Source organism: Melospiza melodia, chromosome 8 (assembly GCF_035770615.1).
Source record: "Melospiza melodia melodia isolate bMelMel2 chromosome 8, bMelMel2.pri, whole genome shotgun sequence".
In the NCBI taxonomy this organism is placed as follows: Eukaryota; Metazoa; Chordata; class Aves; order Passeriformes; family Passerellidae; genus Melospiza; species Melospiza melodia.
In genome coordinates, this window is record NC_086201.1 from 38,341,929 (window position 1) to 38,360,121 (window position 18,193).

The following is an 18,193-nucleotide window of genomic DNA, read 5'->3' on the forward strand; positions in this document are numbered from 1 at the left end:
AATATATATCAATAAATACTGAAGATTTTATATAAAAATATCAATTTCTCTATAAAATTATATATATATTTATAAATATACAACTCTAGAAAAATATAAATTTATATATTTATCTCTATAATTATTTACACATGTATGTGTATGTATACATATGTGAATATATACACACAATTATATCTAATATATATTTTTATTTATATGTGTATATGTGTGTATATATGTATATACGTGTATGTATGTGTATATATGTATATATATGAATTTATACACACACAATTATATCTACTATGTATATTCATATATTAAAAACACAATACATATAATTTTGTGTGGATTTTTTTTTTAACCAAACCACACTCAGGTGTAATTGAGGACTGGAAGAATTTTGGGGAGCACTGTGGCAGGAGGACAGCTGTTCTCCCAAGGGATGCACGTGTGCAGGAATTAACCTGGGGAGCGTGAGGGTAAATCCTGGCTCCTCCTGCTCCCTTTGGCCAGGTGACTGTGGGAAATGAAAGCCCAAACTGCACAATTTTGGGTTTTCCAGCCCCCTCCTGTGCCAGCCTGGGGACAGTGACAGGCACAAGGGGTATGGGAGGGGCTGGGACATACACTGTGTCACCCTGTGCATGGAGCAGCCACAACATTCTAGGCGGCTCCTACATTTTTTAAAAAAATCGAATTTAAATCAAATTTAGGGTCTTTATTAATGCTGCTACACTTTGCATCCTGCTGAGGGCTTCTACACAGCCCCTCTGCTTGTGCCACTCCCAGGGGAGATTTACCCCAGGGGATTTGATGCTCACCTGGGCTGGTTTGGGTCCCCTGGGCTGATTTGGGTCCCTTGAGCTGGTTTGGGTCCCCTGGGCTGATTTGGATTCCCAGGATTGGTTTGGGTCCCCTGAGCTGGTTTGAGTCCCCTGGGTTAGTTTGAGTGCCCTGAGTTGATTTGAGTCCCCTGGGCTGATCTGGGTCCCCTGAGTTGTTTTGGGTCCTCTGGGCTGGTTTGGGTCCCCCTAAGCTGATTTGTGTCCCCTGTTTTGGGTCCCATGGGCTGGTTTGGGTCTTCTGGGCTGATTTCTATCTCCTGAGCTGATTTGGGTCCCCTGGGCTGGTTTGAATCCCCCGAGGTGATCTGGGTCCCCTGAGCTGATTTGGGTCCCCTCTTTTGGATCTCCTGAGCTGTTTTGGGTCCCCTGGGCTGATTTTGTGTCCCCTGCCCTGTCCCTCCCTTCCCACACCTGAGCAGCCCCTGCTGCTTTGCAGGGATCCTCTACAATCAGCATTATTCCTACCAGCCACTCATCATTTTATCACTCTTTGTAATCTTCTTAAAGCACAATTAGAAGGGGGAAAAAAATCAACTTATACAAATTTCCAGCCAAAAGCACATTTTATTCCTGGGAAAACCAGGACTACAAACGGAGCCATCCACCCACCACGGTGACGCCGACAGACAGGGACGCTCCTGAGCTCCGTGGATGTGCTCCCGGGTGTGCCCCCTCACAGCACCACTCCCCGGGGCTCCAGCAGCAGGAATTCCTGCAGGGCCCTGGGCAGGGGCAGCAGGGGGACGAGGCAGTGGCACTTGTCCCCAAGGTGTGCCCGGATGGTGGCGCGGCACAGGTGCTGCAGGCTCCGCGCCGCGCCCGCCAGCCCCAGCAGCGACTCGTAGAACGCCTGGTGCTGCTGCAGGGAGGGGACAACGGGGACAGTGCCACCCACAGGAGCTCTGCCACCTGGGGTCACACCTCTCCTGGCTGCCAGGGAAGCTGGAGGTGTTCAGGGATAAGGGTTGGAGGGAAGGAGCTCAGGTGTGGCTGTGGGCGTGGGGAACTGACACAGGGAAAGGGTGGATGAGGGGTTCTGGAATTCGCCTGTGAAACTGGGACTTTGTGGACTGGAATTCTCCTGTGGAACTGGGACCTTGTGGACTGCAGTTCTCCTGTGGAATTGGGCCTTTTGGACTGGAATTCTCCTGTGGAATTGGGGCCTTCTGGACTGCAATTCTCCTGTGGAACTGGGACCCTGTGCACTGCAATTCTCCTGTGGAACTGGGACCTTGTGGACTGCAGTTCTCCTGTGGAATTGGGCTTTTGGACTGGAATTCTCCTGTGGAATTGGGGCCTTCTGGACTGCAATTCTCCTGTGGAATTGGGGCCTTGTGGACTGCAATTCTCTTGTGGAACTGGGACCTTTTGGACTGCAATTCTCCTGTGGAATTGGGGCCTTCTGGACTGCAATTCTCCTGTGGAATTGGGGCCTTGTGGACTGCAATTCTCCTATGGAATTGGGACCTTGTGGACTGGAATTCTCCTGTGCAATTGGGACCTTGTGGACATCAGTTCTCCTGTGGGAGCACCTTGGGGGAAGCCAGTCTCGGGGAGGGTGCAGCAGCATCCCACAGAAAGCTGATGGAGAAGAGAGCCTGCCCCTGAGGGGACTGGGAAACAAAGCAGGATTGGGCTGTGCAGCCTCAGCCTTTCCTTAATCTGGGGGGATAAAATCCTTTGTCCCATTCCTCAGAGCATGGTGAAGGCTTTGTTAGCATTCCAGCCATTCCTTACAGCCTGTGGGGCCAGGAGTCATCCCAAATCACCCCAGAGTGGGCTGCCTGTACCTGTTGCACATCCAAGGAGGAGCTTTTCCAACCAAAAGGAGAGATGTGGGCTCCTGCTGGGAAGTGCTCTGGCTCCAGGCTCACTTCCAGAGGCTGAGAGTGGATTTTATGGCAGGCTGGGGCAGGGATGTGGGGTCTGAGCATGGTGGAGGTGGAGGGATGCAAGCCTGGAGGGATCAGGTGTGTGGTGCTGCTCTAGGGAAAATTCCTTTTGTTTCTCCTCCGTCCCAGTGAAGTCTGGGTGGGGGGGAAAAACAAGTCTGGGGGAAAAGAAACCCTAATTCTGTGGGGAAAAGAAACCCTAATTCTGTGGGGAAAACAAACCCTAATTCTGTGGGGAAAATCCCCTCCTAGGGTCTCAAAGCAGCAGGGCTGCCTCACCTGGAACACCTCCTGTGGCACGGCCTCTCTCCACTCCTGGGACACCGGGATTTGGGAGTAGGAGTTGAAGAGCACCTCGATGACCTCTGGCACAGCTGCACAGGATCTCAGCACCTGTCCAGGGATGGTGGGAGGGCTCAGACAGAGAGGCAGGGCCAGAGGGGACAACACCCACCTGCTGCAGCCGGGGTTTGTCCCACCCCAGCCCGCTCCAGGCTGGGACAGCCCCGTGTTGGGATGGGGCAGGCGTGGGGTTTCTCCTGGTGCCTTTTGGAGCAGTGGGAAGTCCCACCCTGCTGAGGCATGTTTTTCCTCTGGATGCAGCCCTTGCTCCTTATTTACATTTTTGGCTTGTGACTGACATGGCAGGATAATGTTTTCTTTATGGTTTGGTGTAAAACCAATGGAACGCAGAGCCACGAGGCAGCTGATGTGCCAAGCCTGTCTCTGATATTCCCTAGGCAGGGAAAAACCCCTCTGAGCCACACTGGCTCCATCCTGCCCTTCTGCTGGGCCTTCACTTCCATCACTCCCCAACCCCTGCCCAGACTGGGAAGCTCTCCCAAATTCTCCCACCCTGCCACCTTCAGATGTCCCAAATCTCCCAACTGTCCCTGTCATTTTATGAAAAATCACTGTGCCAGGATTTCTTCTCCTGGGAAGCTGGGAAGCTTCAGTTACTCCATGTTTTGCTCCTCTGGACTGCAATACTTAAAGCACAATTAAAAAGAAAATAAACCTATACAAATTTCCAGCCAAAAGCACATTTTATTCCTGGGAAAACCAGGACTAAAAATGGAGCCATCCATCCACCACAGCAAGCAGTGACCCCGACAGACATGGATACTCCTGTGCTCCACGGATTTGCTCCATGGAGCAAATGTGATTTGGTGAATTGTTTACCCAGCACATGAATTGCTTTAACTTAATGACCAATCCCAGTCCAGCTGTGTCGGGACTCTGGTCAGTCATGGGTTTTTTTATTATCATTCCTGTTTTAGCTTTCTGATGTCTCCTCTCTCTTTAGTGTAGTTTGAGCATATCATTTTCATATAATAATATGATGTGATTGATATGATATGATATATAATAATATATCAGCCTTCTGAGAACTTGGAGTCAATTCTCCTCTATCACCTCGTCCTGGGGACCCTCAACAACATCACAACAATTAACAACCACACCCAACCTCAACCCCCCAGGTGCCAGGCGCTCTCTGGGTGCCATTCTGGGGCCGGTACTTTGATGAAGACCTGGGGCCAAATTTTCTGGGCGCCATTTTGGGGCTGGCACCTTTCTGAAGGCCGAGGGTCAAATCCTCTGGGAGCCATTTTGGGGCCAGTACTTTCTGAAGGCCTGGGTCCAAATTTTATGAGAGCCATTCTGGGGCCTGTATCTTTCTGAAGGCTGAGGGCCGAATTTTCCGGGAGCCATTTTTGGACCAGTATGTTGCTGAAGACCTGGGGCCAAATCCTCTGGGAGCCATTTTGGGGCCTGTACTTTGATGAAGGCTGAGGGCCAAATCCTCTAGGAGCCATTTTGGAGCCTGTACCTTTCTGAAGGCCAAGGGCCGAATTTTCTGGGAGCCATTTTGGGGCCAGTACCTTTCTGAAGACACGGGGCCAAATTTTCTGGGAGTCATTTTGGGGCCTGTACCTTGCTGAAGGCCGATGGCCAAATCCTCTGGGATCCGTGGTTGAGCAGCAGCTGCACGGTGCGGTGTGGCCGCAGCTCGGGGCGGGAGGCCGCGGCCTGCAGGGCCCAGCCCAGCGGGGACACGCCGTCGTAGTCGATGGCGTTGGCGTCGGCGCCGCGCCGCAGCAGCAGCCGCACCAGCTCGGCGTTGGCCGCCCCGCAGGCCCGGTGCAGGGGCCGCCTCCAGCTCTCGTCCCGCGCCTCCACGTCGGCGCCGTGGTTGAGCAGCAGCTGGAAAAGCTGCAGGGAATGGTCGTCCTGGGCCGGGGCCTGCCCGCAGAGCACGCCCAGCGCCGTCTCCTGGCGCGCGTTGCGGGCGTCGACGTGGGCGCAGCGCCGCAGGTAGAGGCGGGCGTGGTGGCAGAGACGGTGCCTGGCGGCCACGTGCAGGGCGGTGTCACCTCCCACCTCGCTCGGCAGCTCCACGGCCGCCCCGTGCAGCAGCAGGAGCTTGGCACACCTGTGGGAAGGGGTTTGGGGTGGTGTGGGGTGAGACATGAGGGATGGTGGTGTGGGGTGAGGGGGGAGGTCATGCTGGAGCTGGGATTTTTGGGAGGGTGGCACTGTGCCCTGATGCACTCCACAGTGAGGGCAGTGGTGGTTTCGGCAGTATCTCCCTCTGCCCCTTGACCAGGGTCATGCATGGATGGTCATCCTTGACCATCCTGGACTGTCCTTGAATACCTTGATCCTCCTTGATGATCCTGGACTGTCCTTAGCCATCTTGACCATCCTTGACCATCCTTGACTGTCCTTTGCCTTGACCATCCTTGAATGCCTTGACCATCCTTGAATACCTTGACCATTCTCAACCATCCTTGACTGCCTTCAACTCTCCTTGGCCACCCTGACCATCCTCAACCGTTCTTGGCCATCCTTGATCACCCCTGACCATCCTGAGTGTCCTGGACCATCCTTGACCATCCCTGACCATTTCTGAACACCTTGACCACCCTAGCCTCACTTGCTTGGATATAAAAATGGATTTTCCCTCCCCTTTGGAGGAACCCCACACCTGAGTTGTGCTCCTGAGGAGCACCAACCTTTAACCCCCTCCTGCCTCTCTAATTTTCATCTTTTCTGTCAGCTCAGGTGCCACCGGAGCCCTGGGGGAGGATCAGGGCTGACACAGAAGCAGCATGAGAGAGAGAGAGAAGTCCCAGCCTGATTCTTACAGCAGCAGGAATGGGGAAGAAGAGGAACCTCAAGGAGGAAGGACAGCACCAGGATATTGCTTGTTTTTCCTGGCCCAGGGGAATGCTAATGAGTGTGGGGAAAATATCAATAATAAAATAACGAGATAATGCTAATAATGCTAATACTAATAACAATATACTTGACTTTTTGTGGACCTGCCTCATCACCTCCACAAGGGTTTGCTGGGGGGATTTTCACTGTCCTTGGCAGTGCAGAATCTACAAACACCTCCCTGAGCTGCTTTTCCTGTGCACCTCAAGCCTGAGATACCAGGAAAAATCCCTTCAGGATCTTTTCCTGCACCTCCCAGGGGTGTCAGCCCTTACCAGAGGCTCTACCACATATGCTCTGCTTGGGCTGTGGTTGCCTGAGAGTGGATTTAGGTGGGGTTGTGCCATTCCCAAAATCCTCAGGCCCCCATTTTCCAATTTCCTTTTTTGCACTGGGATGCTGAATCCCTTTCTTCAGGAGTGGTTTGTCTCCCTGAGGCTTTTTTGGGGCTTGCTGGCTGCTGTTGAGGGGATCACTCAAACTCTTGGTCTCTTTTATTGGTCTTGGCCATCCTTGTCAGCAGGGAATTTGAGGCCCTGATTATGATAATTCTCTTGGGAGTTATGAGCAAGGAGTGATCTCTTCCAGTGAATGGAAAAGGTGGGAGCCTGGGAGGATCATTTTCCTCCTGTTTGGATATCTGGGCATCAGCAGGTTCTGGGTAGATGCTCTGGTTAAACTCTAAAATCTCTATTGATGAATTCATGAGCTCCAACACTTCCCCAGCATTTCTGGCTTCCTATATTTTCATTCTCAGCCTGGTTGTTTCCACCAGACTGGACTAAAATCCCATTAAATAAGGCCCAGCAATGGCTTGCTGCTTTTTCAAGGACTCCTCTACAATTTTCTGGGGATACTGAAAGAGCACACTGAGTTCAGCTTTCTGTTTATCTCAGCAGAAATTCCGTGGCAAAACAGGTAGGTTTGTTTTCCATCCAGCCTGGTGCCTAATTTTGACTAATTTAAACTCACTTCCAAGTAATTTGCAGGTGATGGGTGACATCCCCTTGCTGGACAAGTCACCTCTTAAGGTAAATTAAATTTGGGGCGAGTGGTGCTGGTGCTCCCTGCTATGAGCTCCTGGATCAAATGGAATGGGAGAAAATGATTTGGGATTGATTTTTTTAATCTCTTCACCCATCACAGAGTCAGGGCAGGATGTGCCCATTGCCCTCCTTATGGCTGGTATGAAAGCCAGCAGGCTGGGGAAGTGGGATTTGTTAGAAATGGGATGTGAAGAACAGCCAGCAGGAGGAGCAGGAGCTTGGGGCAGCGGAGGCTGCAGGGAAGTTCCCAAAGTCCCAAAAACCCACTCAGGCTCCAGATTCCTCAAGGAATCCTGTTTCATTCCTCAAGGAAACCTCCTGTTTCATTTTCCCTCCCATCCCCGAGGTTTATCTGTGAAAGCCCTCATTTTGTCACGTCTCAGAGGGCAAGGCCAGCCCTGTGGCTGCTTCTGGGCTCTTCACTTCTCTGTCAGGACCCAGCCAGGAGCTGCTCTTGCCCAGGTTCCCAAAACGATGGCTCCAAACGCTCCGAGTGCTGCATTTAGCAAGGCTGAACAGAGCAGAGGATGAGGTTTAGCACTAGATGATGCTAAATGCTGGCTTTTCATATCCCTGGGCTTTTATTCCCTTGCAGTGCCGCTCATTCCCACAGCCCCAGGCATTCCCACAGCTGCCCAGGATGATGCTGGAACAGCTGGAAAGTGTTTGGAGCGTGCTCCTCTGGGTCAGTCCCCATCTCCTGGAGTTTGGGAGCCTTGCCTTGGCCTTTTCAGGCTCCTGCCTTCCTGCTCAGCTCCTGTTTCCTGCTCCTTCCTCCCATTCCCCCGTCCCTGGTGCTGCTCCCCATCCCGGTGCTCCTCGCGCGGAGCCCCTGAGCTCCTGCATGGACTCATCCCACCCTCCATCCCCCAGCCCTCACCTCTGGGGGCTTGGAGGAGCTGGAGAGCTCTGATTCCAGCTCCCAGGCTGGGGGGAAGGCTCGGAGAAGGGAATTGCTCAGCTGCAAGTGGGGGTGAAACCTCCTAGTCCCATCCCTTGGCTTCCCAGAGCTCCTTCCTTGCCGAGCTCTTTCCTCCCGTGCGAGGCTGGAGAAGGGAAGTTCCTCTCCAGGCAGGCTCTCCCTGGCCTCGAGGGGAGCCTGGGACATGCAGGGAGCTCTGGAGGAGGGCTCTGCAGATGTTCAGCATCCCTCCCTGCCGTGATGGGAGGCAGGAGCCGTGTCCTGCATCCCTGCCAGGCCCACGCCCGCTCTCCCCTCCCCTCCCCGCCGCCGAGGCTCTTCCTCTCCCCCTCAATTATTTTTATTTTATTTTTTTTTTCGGGGTGCCAATAAAGGCAGGCTCCTTTAATCATCCCCAGCTTTAAGAGGGAAAAGGGAGAGCGCCAGGGAGAGAGTGCAGTGAATTTAGAGACTCATCTTACCCCACCATGTTAATTATCTCGGCTGTAAAAAAGAGGTCAAGGAGAGGAACTCTACTAAATAGGCCGACGTTGGCATGAACAGCTCCTAAAGTGAAGAAGGTAAGACTGAACTTTACTGGAACTTTTTTTTTCCATCTCTTCAAAAAGCTCCTAGATTAAAGCTCTGATATCCTTTTTGTTGAAATCTCATGGATTCTGAAGCTCAAATGGCTGGAAGGAAGCCCAGATAATTTTTTTTTATCCCAGTCACTGAGAGGCTCAAAGGTTTTAAGTCCTGCCCCCATGGTGAATTGCCGAGTATATGGGAATACAGAGGAACCTGGCACATAGGTGTTCTGGCCATTGTTATCGAGAGGGAGAAAAATAAAATAGCTCTCTATGTAGGTCAATGACCTGCTCTTTGTTGTCAGTAAAAAATTAAGGATGACCTAAAATCTACTACTCGACGAAAAAAATAATAAAATAAAAAAAAAGGAGGCGAGGTAAAGTAGTCTCCCCCTAATCAAAGAGGAAATGTTTGTGTTACCCAAAGCTTGACCTCCTCAGTCTCTAACTTTAGCAAAGTCTTTGCTATTGAAAAAGCAGTGGTCGAAACCTCAAACCCTGTCTGAAATGTCTATTAATTTTTGATCTTTCAAGGGAGTTGGCTCAGTTATTGTAGAAGCCCCCGTAGCGCCGGGCGCCGCAGTTAAGGGGCTCGCAGCATTTCCATTATAAAGCCCCAATATTCCAGGCCTTACAACTCAGCTGTTGCCACCTCAGGGCTGTCTGATCCCCTTGGTGGCTGTGCTGCCATCCCCCTCTGCCTTCCGAGGGAATGGAACATGCAAATCAGTGAGAGCAGATCCGTTTTTTAATGCATCTATATAAAATAGCTATTTTTTTTTTCCAAGCTTGGAAGCAAAGACCTCTGTGGTCCAGGAGATCCTCTGCACGCCCTGGGGTGGTTTGGTGGCCCCATCTCTTTAGGGAGAGAAGCCCAAAATCAGGGAAGCACTGGGGTTTTAGGATGAGGTTGGAGGTGGAAAGGGCGCTCAGGTGAAGGAATTAAAGCCAGAGCTGCCTGCAGCATTCCCCTCTCCCATCCCGCTCCTTCCATCCCTCACGGCACCAAGGATGTGTTGGATTCATCCCCGGATGTTTTTTGCTGAACCAGGAGTTGATTAATAGCTGATTTTTGGACATCCTGCAGAGGCTCTTATTGATGAGCAGGGATCAAACCTTTCCCTCTCTGGCTGCTTCCCTTCTCCAGAACTCTCTCCCTTCCCATGATATGCTGGAACCTTGCTTTCACCACCTGCTTCCAGGTACTCTTGCCTGCCTGGAGGGCAGAGGATGGAAGACAGGCTGGCTTTCCAGGGAAGCTGGCAGGTGATGGAATTCACTGTGGCCCTGAGCAGTTTCATCATGATAATATCAAGTGGCTGAGCTCTTTATTAAAAAAAAAAAAAAAAAAAAGAAAAAAAAGAAAAAAAAAAGAAAAAAGCAAAATATCCTGGTTCCATTTGTCTAGCTATCCAGGCACCTAAAGTCCTACAGAAACATATTTTTCTGTGCTTTTCCATATTTTTCCAGGCAATTTTTATGCTCATCTGTGTGATGCAGATGCAGGGTGGGATGTGGGTGCACCTGGAGGAGCTCAGCCCTGCCTGTGAACCAAGGGGGATCCCTACATGGCTTGTGTGGGGTGAGGGGGTGGGAGCACTGCTCCACAACCCATAAACCCATCCTGAGCATCTCCTGGGGAAGCGTGCTGGATCTGGGCTGCAGGACACGCTGATTTTAGGGGAAATAGCCAGGAAAGAGGAGGAAGGAAAGGCTGAGGCTGGGCTGTCCATAGGAAGAAGACTTGGGCCGTGCAATGTGCCTGGCACCAAAATGCCCTTTTTGTCTCTGCTGTGGCAGTGGGGAGATGTGGGAGTGTGTGGGAAGCCTTGCCATGGATCATGGCACCTTTTTTGGTTCATCTTTTTTGCCTCCAACAGGCAGAGCTCCTGGGCTGTGTGCACAGGGGATGCACATCAAGGTTAACATGGAATGCCAGAACTGTTTGGGTTGGAAGGTTTGGGTGGAAGAGGTTTTACAGCAACTTCTGTGAGCCAAGAAGAAGCTTGAGAAGAGGATCCATGTTTGATAAGGGGATCCATGTTTGATAAGGGGATCCATGTTTACCCCTGAAAGAATTTCCTACCAAGGTCACTGGCATAGAAACCAAGAAAGAAAGAAGGAGAATAAATAAGAGAATAAATAAGAGAATAAATAAGACAATAAATAAGACAATAAATAAGAGAAACCTGCAAGTGCCTATTCCAATAATTGTGGCATTCACAGTCTCTGAAAAAATTCCTTTGCCCAGGATTTTTGTCCTGGGAAGCTAAGGAGCCACAGAGAAAAGGAAAACAATTCTGATCTCATTTGCTTCTCCTGTGCTGTGCTCATGTGGAATGTGTTTGGAGATTGTTCACCCACAGGTGATTGTTCCATTGGGTTCTGCTGTGAGTTGTTTTGGCTCTTTGGCCAGTCAGGGCCAAGCTGTGTCAGACTCTGGAGAGAGTCACAAGCTTTCATCATTATCTTTTAGCATTCTGTAAGTATCCTTTCTGTATTCTTTAGTAGAGTTTAGTATAGTATTCTTTAATATAATATAGTATGATAAAGTAATAAATTAGCCTTCTGAGAACATGGAGTCAGATTCATCATTCCTTCCTTCGTCTGGGAATTCCCTACAAATACAGTAAATAATCACTTTGTCTCTTCTAACCAATGAGTAAAGTGTGAACTTCTGAGCTTTGTAAGAATGTATAAAAAGCACGCCTGCTAGAATAAAACCAGTTTGAAGCCATCTGGAAATGGAGTGTTGTGGCCGCATTTCTCTTCACAGAGAAAAGCAAGGCCCAATTTCCCAAGCAAATCTCTGGGATTCACATTCTCTGAACCTCAGAGAAAGAAACAAACAATTCTTATTTGCTGCTCCTCCTGTTGTTCACAAGTGTAATGCCTTGTGGAAGATTGTTTACCTGAAGGCAATTGGTGATTGGATTCTGGTGTGAGTGTTTTGATTCATTGGCCAATTGAATCCATGTGTGTGTGTCGGGACTGCTGGCTGGCAGTCACGAGATTCTGGGCAGTTGAGTCGGGTGCTTGTGCAGATTCAGTTTGGATGCAATGAAATATAGGACAGAATAATATAGTACAGAATAATATAGTGTAATAAAGTAATTAATTAGCCTTCTGATAATAAAGTAATTAATTAGCCTTCTGATATCGATGGAGTCAGATGCATCATTCCTCCTCATAATCGGGGCTGCCTGCTTTAGTACAGAGCATCTCCATCTGTCTCCATCTCAACTACAACAGAAGGGACCTCAAAGCCAAACCCATCCCACCTCATTCCAGGGCAGGGACACCTCCCGTTGTCCCAGCCCCGTGCCAGCCCCAGCAGCGGGTGGGTGCTGTGCTTACCGCAGGGAGTCCCGCGAAGTGCAGAGGTGCAGCGGGGCCGTGCCGCGCTCGCTGAGCAGGTTGGGCTGGGCCCTGTACTCCAGCAGCAGCTCCACGCAGTCGCTGTGTGCCCCCAGGCAGGCCTGGTGCAGGGGAGCCTCTCCCCCCGGGGCCAGGTTGGGGTCGGCCCCGCGGCGCAGCAGGTGCCGCAGGCAGTCGGGGTGGCCGTGGCGGGCGGCCAGGCACAGAGGGGAGCTCAGCTCCAGGCGCTCCTCCAGAGCCCACAGCCCTGCGGGACACGGGAATGGCTGTGGGACTCACAGCCCTGGATGGGCGTGGCACTCACATCTCTTAATGGGCGTGGCACTCACCCCTCTGGATGGGCGTGGCACTCACATCTCTTAATGGGCGTGGCACTCACACCCTCTGAATGGGTGTGGCACTCACACCCTCTGAATGGGTGTGGCACTCACATCTCTGGATGGGTGTGGCACTCACCCCTCTGGATGGGCGTGGCACTCACACCCTCTGAATGGGTGTGGCACTCACATCTCTGGATGGGTGTGGCACTCACACCCTCTGAATGGGTGTGGCACTCACATCTCTGGATGGGTGTGGCACTCACATCTCTGGATGGGTGTGGCACTCACCCCTCTGAATGGGTGTGGCACTCACCCCTCTGAATGGGTGTGGCACTCACATCTCTGGATGGGTGTGGCACTCACACTCCTGAATGGGTGTGGCACTCACCCCTCTGAATGGGTGTGGCACTCACACTCCTGAATGGCATTCACCCCTCTGAATGGGGTGTCACACCCTTGAATGGGTGTGGCATGCACATTCTCTGAAAATCCCTTTGCCCAGGATTTTTCTCCTGGGAAGCTGAGGAGCCACAGAGAAAAGGAAAACAATTCTTCTCTCATTTGCTTCTCCTGTGCTGTGCTCATGTGGAATGTGTTTGGGGATTGTTCACCCACAGGTGATTGTTCCATTGGGTTCTGCTGTGAGTTGTTTTGGCTCTTTGGCCAATCAGGGCCAAGCTGTGTCAGACTCTGGAGAGAGTCAGGAGTTTTCATTGTTATCTCTTTAGCCTTCAGTAAGTATCCCTTCCATATTCTTTAGTATAGTGTAGCATTCTTTAATATAATATATATTATAAAGTAATAAATGAGCCTTCTGAGAACATGGAGTCAGATTCATCATTCCTGCCTTCATTGGGGTATTTCCCAGCAAATACAATAAATAGGGCTCTGATTGTACGTGGTCCAGTCCTGCCCCTGCATTCCCTCCCCTGCCCAGCAGCCTGGTGCCTGAGGCAGCTCCTGACTCCTCTTTTCCCATTTTTCTCTGGCAGCTTTAGGGGCTGGTTGTGCTCGGTGGCTCTGACTGCAGTTGGCAGGAGGGGAAACAAAACCCCCTCAGTGTGTGCTCATCCAGGAGCGCCATTCCAGATGGAATCAGGTGGGCAAACCAATGCCCTGCTGGCCAGCAGGGCACCCAGCCCCATGTCCAAGTGGCTGGCAGGACATAAAGGCAGCTCAGGAATTCCCCAGGAAAGGAAAAGCTGACTTTGCTGGGAGTGAAGGCTCCCAAGCAGGTGGGAGGGTGATGGAGGGCTGGATCTGGGATGTGCTGGCTTTGGGATGAGCCAGAGAGAGGAACTGGGTTTCCCAGCATCTCCAGCACCTCCTGGACCATCTCCTGAACACCTGGGGCCATGGGGAGCCTCACCTCAGGGCATCTTATCCTTCCTGATAGGACCATCAGGAATTTGGGCTGTGAGCCCTCCTGAGAGCATTCCCAAAACACAGAATGCCTAACCCCAGCCTGAAGAAATCATGTGGATGCACAGATTTTACACTTCCACTGGGTTAGTAGGAGCAGAAGAGAATAAAATATTAAAAGTGATGAATATTAATGACCAGAGCTGTGGGCTAACCAGAAACCTTGGGCACACCTAAGGCACCTCTCCTGGTCAGGGTTAGTAAATACCCACTGGTTTCATTTTCATTTCCTTCAAAGGAAAAGTACCTGAGAGTCCATAGGAGGCCTGGCTTTTCACCTGCCACTCCAGCTGGTTCTTACTGATCTCAAAGACCAGGTTGACATCTTGGTGGTACCTCTCAGTCAGGAGCTGCAGGCTCCTCAGGTCTCCTGTGACCAGGGCTGTGTAGAACCTGGCGATGGGAGCACGAGGTCCCAAGGGATGCTCCAGGTCCAACTTGGAGGAAATCCTCAGCTTCCCTGTCCCAGCTCCTGGTGCCTGGCTCATGCCAGTGCTTCCTGGTGTGCAGGTCCTGCCTGGGGGGATGGCCAGGCTTTTATAGCCCATTGGCTCCATCCTCTTGGCTCATTGTCTAATTATAATCCAGTCCAGGCTCTGTTGTGGAGTATTTATAACTCCAGAGGGGCTGGAGCATGATGGACATGGGCTACAATGAGGGTCAGGTGGTCACTGGGCCATGATGCAGCAGCACCTCTTGGATTGAATTGCTGGATTTTTTGGAGGGTCCAACTTGAGACAGAAGTGTTTAGGCTGGGAGGAAAACGGTGCCTAATGTTTAGGAAACTAAAAAATAAAAATAAAAAATTAAAAAATTTAGTCATGCTGTCTGTCCATCCCCAATAACCTTATTTGTGTCCTCTCACCCAATAACCTTATTTGTGTCTTCTCACCCAATAACCTTATTTGTGTCCTCTGAGCTCTGGTGGGAGGATTTTATTTTCCCCCCTCTACATTCTTTTTTTTTCATGAAGGTGCTCATAGGAGATTCCAGTCCTGTGGCTGCAGAGTGGAAAAATCTGGGCTACGTGTTGCTGGCCCAGCCTGGAACGCTGGGATGGCCCTTGCAGCAAGGTACAAATGCTCCTGGGGCTTTGGCACTCCCAGACAGTGCCTTGTATAGGAGACAGAAAGCTGCCCTGGATGCCAGCAGAGCATTCCCTGCTCCCACTTCCCCTTTCCCCAAGGTCACCGGAGAGATCCGCTGCTGGGGACAAGAATAGAGACTGGCATCTCGTGACCGGGAGGCTCTGGGTGACAAAGCCTGCCCTTCCCAGCCCTGCCACCCAGCTCTGTGGGGATAAACCTGCTCAGAGCACATTTTGGGATGTTACACCACAGCTGGAACTCCCTGTGTGTGGAGCCAACCTGAGGCTGGGAGAACATTTTGGTACCTTCCTGGGGATCCTGAGCATCCCTGAGCGAGCACCCCTCGTGCTGCCAGAGCCACCTGAGGGTCCCCTCTGTGTGTGTGTGTCCCCAGCATGGCTGTAGTGACACCCAGCTCAGGTCCTGGAGCCACAAAATCTCCCTGGGGTGTCCATGAGTGTCACAGACATGTTTTATGAAAATTTCTTTTGCTAGGATCTTTTCTCTTGAGAATCTGAGAGGCCTCAGGAACAAAATGTAAAAATTGATTATCTGCTGCTGTGGAATGCAACAGGTGCATCTGTGATTGGTCTCATGTGGTTGTTTCTAATTAATGGCCAGTCACAGCCCAGCTGTCTGGACTGTCTGGTCAGTCACAAGATTTTATTATCATTCCATTCCTTTCTTTTCTAGCCTTCTGATGAAATCCTTTCTTCTATTCTTTTAGTATAGTTTTCATATAATATATATCATAAAATAATAAATCAGCCTTCTGAAACATGGAGTCAAGATTCTCATCTCTCCCCTCATCCTGGGACCCCTGTGAACACCACCACACCTGAGGGATGGGGTTCCAGCTGAAGGACTCTCCTTAAGGCCCCTGCTCATGGGAGATAATTTGAGACCATCCTATGTGGTTTTTCCTATTTTCTCCTTCTTTTCCCCTTGATCTCAAGGCTGGCTGGGGACACCTGGCTTATCCACCTATGCCTGTCCTCTGTGTTGGTTTGGAGCCTCCAAAGCACTCATTTTCCCCTCTGCTTTCCCCACTGGTTCCTGTTTTGCTGCACTCGGCCTTTCAGTGCCCATTCCCCCTCTGGTGTGGACTGAGCCACCTCCTCCAGCACTGCCCTGGCATGAACACCCCCCTGGGCATCCCTGGGCTCAGCAGAGGGTTTGGAGATGCAGGGAGAGGCACAGCCAGGGATCATTCACCCTGCGTTGGCATTCCCAGAGCTGCCCTGGCTCCTGTCCCTCTCCTCTCTCTGGTGACCCTGTCACATATTTCTGTGGTGACAATCCTGCCTCGCAGCCAGGGCAGGGATCACCTTCCCTGGGCAGGGATTGCCTCCCTGGGTAAATTTAGCAGGCAGGGCAGACACTGTGGGCTCTAACTCCCCGTGACCCCTCTCAATCTGCATCTATTTGCATATAAACACTGGAGGCCCGTGCCAGGGTTAAAAATACCCTGGGACAGCGGGAGAGGAGAGAAAAGGGACCCTTGGCACACAGACCCTGGCTCTGGGCTCCTGCCAGCCCAGCTGAGAGCTGTGAGGTGTGCAGAGCGCTGTGGGGATGCTGCTGTGGGTTTGGGGGAAACGTGGCTGCACAAGGTGGGGCTCACTGCAGAGAGGGGCCAGGAGAGCTGGGCACAGCCTGGGGCTGCCCAGAGCAGGGGCAGAACGCCCTGGTGGGGTGTGGAAGGGAAACAAGGGGGTTCCAACAGCTTGTAGAGCCCTTGCTGCCTTCAGGCAGCGAGTTTGGGTGCTGGAGGAAACCCCACAGCCTCCCCTGTGTCGCTGCTGTGTGCCTGGGGCACATCCCTGCCAGCACAGCTCTGTGATCCCTGAGTGCCTGACCCTGCCAAAATCGAGCCTGGGACCATCCTGCTGTGTCCTAACTTCAGCAGTGTGAAAAATGTGTATTTTATTGTTGGCTTTCTGCAAATATTCAAATGAAAATTACATGTGTTGTGTCAGAAAGTGATGCTGTATTAATTCTCTTAAGTAGTGTGTTAAATATAGTTTTGGGTTATAGCATGATGTTAAAATAGAAATTGTGCTATGTAGGATACTTTTTTTAAAGAAAGGACTTGCAGCGAGATAGCAGCCACAGGACACCTGAATCTTTCAGAGGAAGAGAATTTATTGTTCCATTATCAGAAGAGATAATGGAACAATAAATTGTTCCATTAAACAAAAAACAATAAATGAACTTCTTCCCACCTTGCTCAGCCCTGAAGATGCTGTCACGATTCAGAGGAAGAAGCTGACACTGCCCAGACAGAATCCTGTGTTTGAATGGAATTTATGCATCATGTATGAGGTGTATGAATGTGCAACAGGCTGTTGCTTTTTAAGGGTTAATCCTCTGTTAATGTGGGTCCTTTTTCGGGCTTATTTTGCCCAGAAAAGGTACCCAGAACATCCTTAACTCTTTCTTCTTATTGTCTCGTATTGTCCTAATCCAAATTGTCCCAATTTTTTATTACTCTAATTATATTGCTATTTTTATAACCATTCTATTACAAATAAACTTTTAAAAATTAAAAAAAAAAAAAGAAGTGATTTTCCACAAGCAGGGATGCCCCTCCAACACACCAGAGTGAAATGAGCCCCTGCAGCCTCCCCCTCATGGATCTCCAGCCCCTTCTCCCTGAACAAAACATGCTGCATTTCCCTTCCCCATTAATAACAGCTTCCACTGCCTGCTCCAGCTGCCCATCCCTGGCAAAGCTCATTCCTGGCACAAGCAGCAGGAGGGGCTGCAGAGAGCCTGTCCCAGGTGTGCTGCTGTCACCTGGCTCAGCCCTCACTCTGGGCACGCCTCGGCCCTGCTGAGGCTGTGGTGAAAAACACCCAGATGTGCAGAGCTCCTGGCACCACCACCCCGATTTACAGCTGGCCCCTGGCAGCAGGCGTGGCATTGTTATCATTATCATTGTTATCATTGTTATCAGTATTATCAGTATTATCATTATTATTGCAGGGGAGTTTCCAGCGCGGCGCAGGGGCCTGCAGCCCTGCCTGCTGCATTGCACAGCGGCTGATTTAAGCCTTGCATCCCCTCCCAGCCCCCCCCGACAGCTCAAACGGGGTCCCTGTGATGGCAGGGTCCCCCCAGCACCCCCTGGCAATGCCCCCAGTGCCCCACACCTACCTCGGGGCCATGGGAGGGGGGCTCTGCTGGCTGCTGCTCCCTCATGCCCCCCGTGTCCCCATCCCTGCCCGGGCACAGCGAGGGGTGAGCTCCAACGGTGCCACCTTGCCAAGGGCCACCCCGTGCCCAGCACGTCCCCACGTTTATATTTGCAGCTCTCCATGTGACAGCCCTGCCCAGCTATGTGGCTGTGCCAACACACATGTCCCTGTCCCTGTGCCTGTGCCTGGGGAGGGGACATGCCTTTAACCCCCCCTAAACACTTCTGCAGATGCTGCTGCTCCTCTTTAGGAGCTGCTGCCCGGTGAAATATAAACTTGTCCCAAGGCTGCATTGATTTTGTGGAGT

General features: G+C 51.2%; 1 protein-coding gene across 1 annotated transcript; it reads right to left on the reverse strand.

Annotated features, from left to right (window-relative positions):
• Positions 1-1,374: 1,374 nt before the first annotated feature.
• Positions 1,375-17,971, reverse strand: ASB18 (ankyrin repeat and SOCS box containing 18). Its single transcript, XM_063162747.1, has 6 exons — positions 17,846-17,971; positions 13,846-14,383; positions 11,836-12,103; positions 4,658-5,156; positions 3,002-3,115; positions 1,375-1,689 (listed from the first exon to the last, which is right to left on the reverse strand). The coding sequence occupies exons 2-6, from the start codon at positions 14,153-14,155 to the stop codon at positions 1,504-1,506; spliced, it is 1,377 nt and encodes a 458-aa protein (XP_063018817.1). The 5' UTR covers positions 14,156-14,383; positions 17,846-17,971; the 3' UTR covers positions 1,375-1,503.
• Positions 17,972-18,193: the final 222 nt, after the last annotated feature.

Coding starts and splice junctions, on each gene's coding strand:
- ASB18 (XM_063162747.1), bottom strand. CDS start 14,155: ATGGAGCCAATGGGCTATAAAAGCCTGGCCATCCCCCCAGGCAGGACC. Junction 3,116..4,657: donor GGCCATCGGCCTTCAGCAAG/GTACAGGCCCCA, acceptor ATCCCTGGACAG/GTGCTGAGATCCTGTGCAGC. Junction 1,690..3,001: donor TGCCACAGGAGGTGTTCCAG/GTGAGGCAGCCC, acceptor CCCTCCCTGCAG/CAGCACCAGGCGTTCTACGA.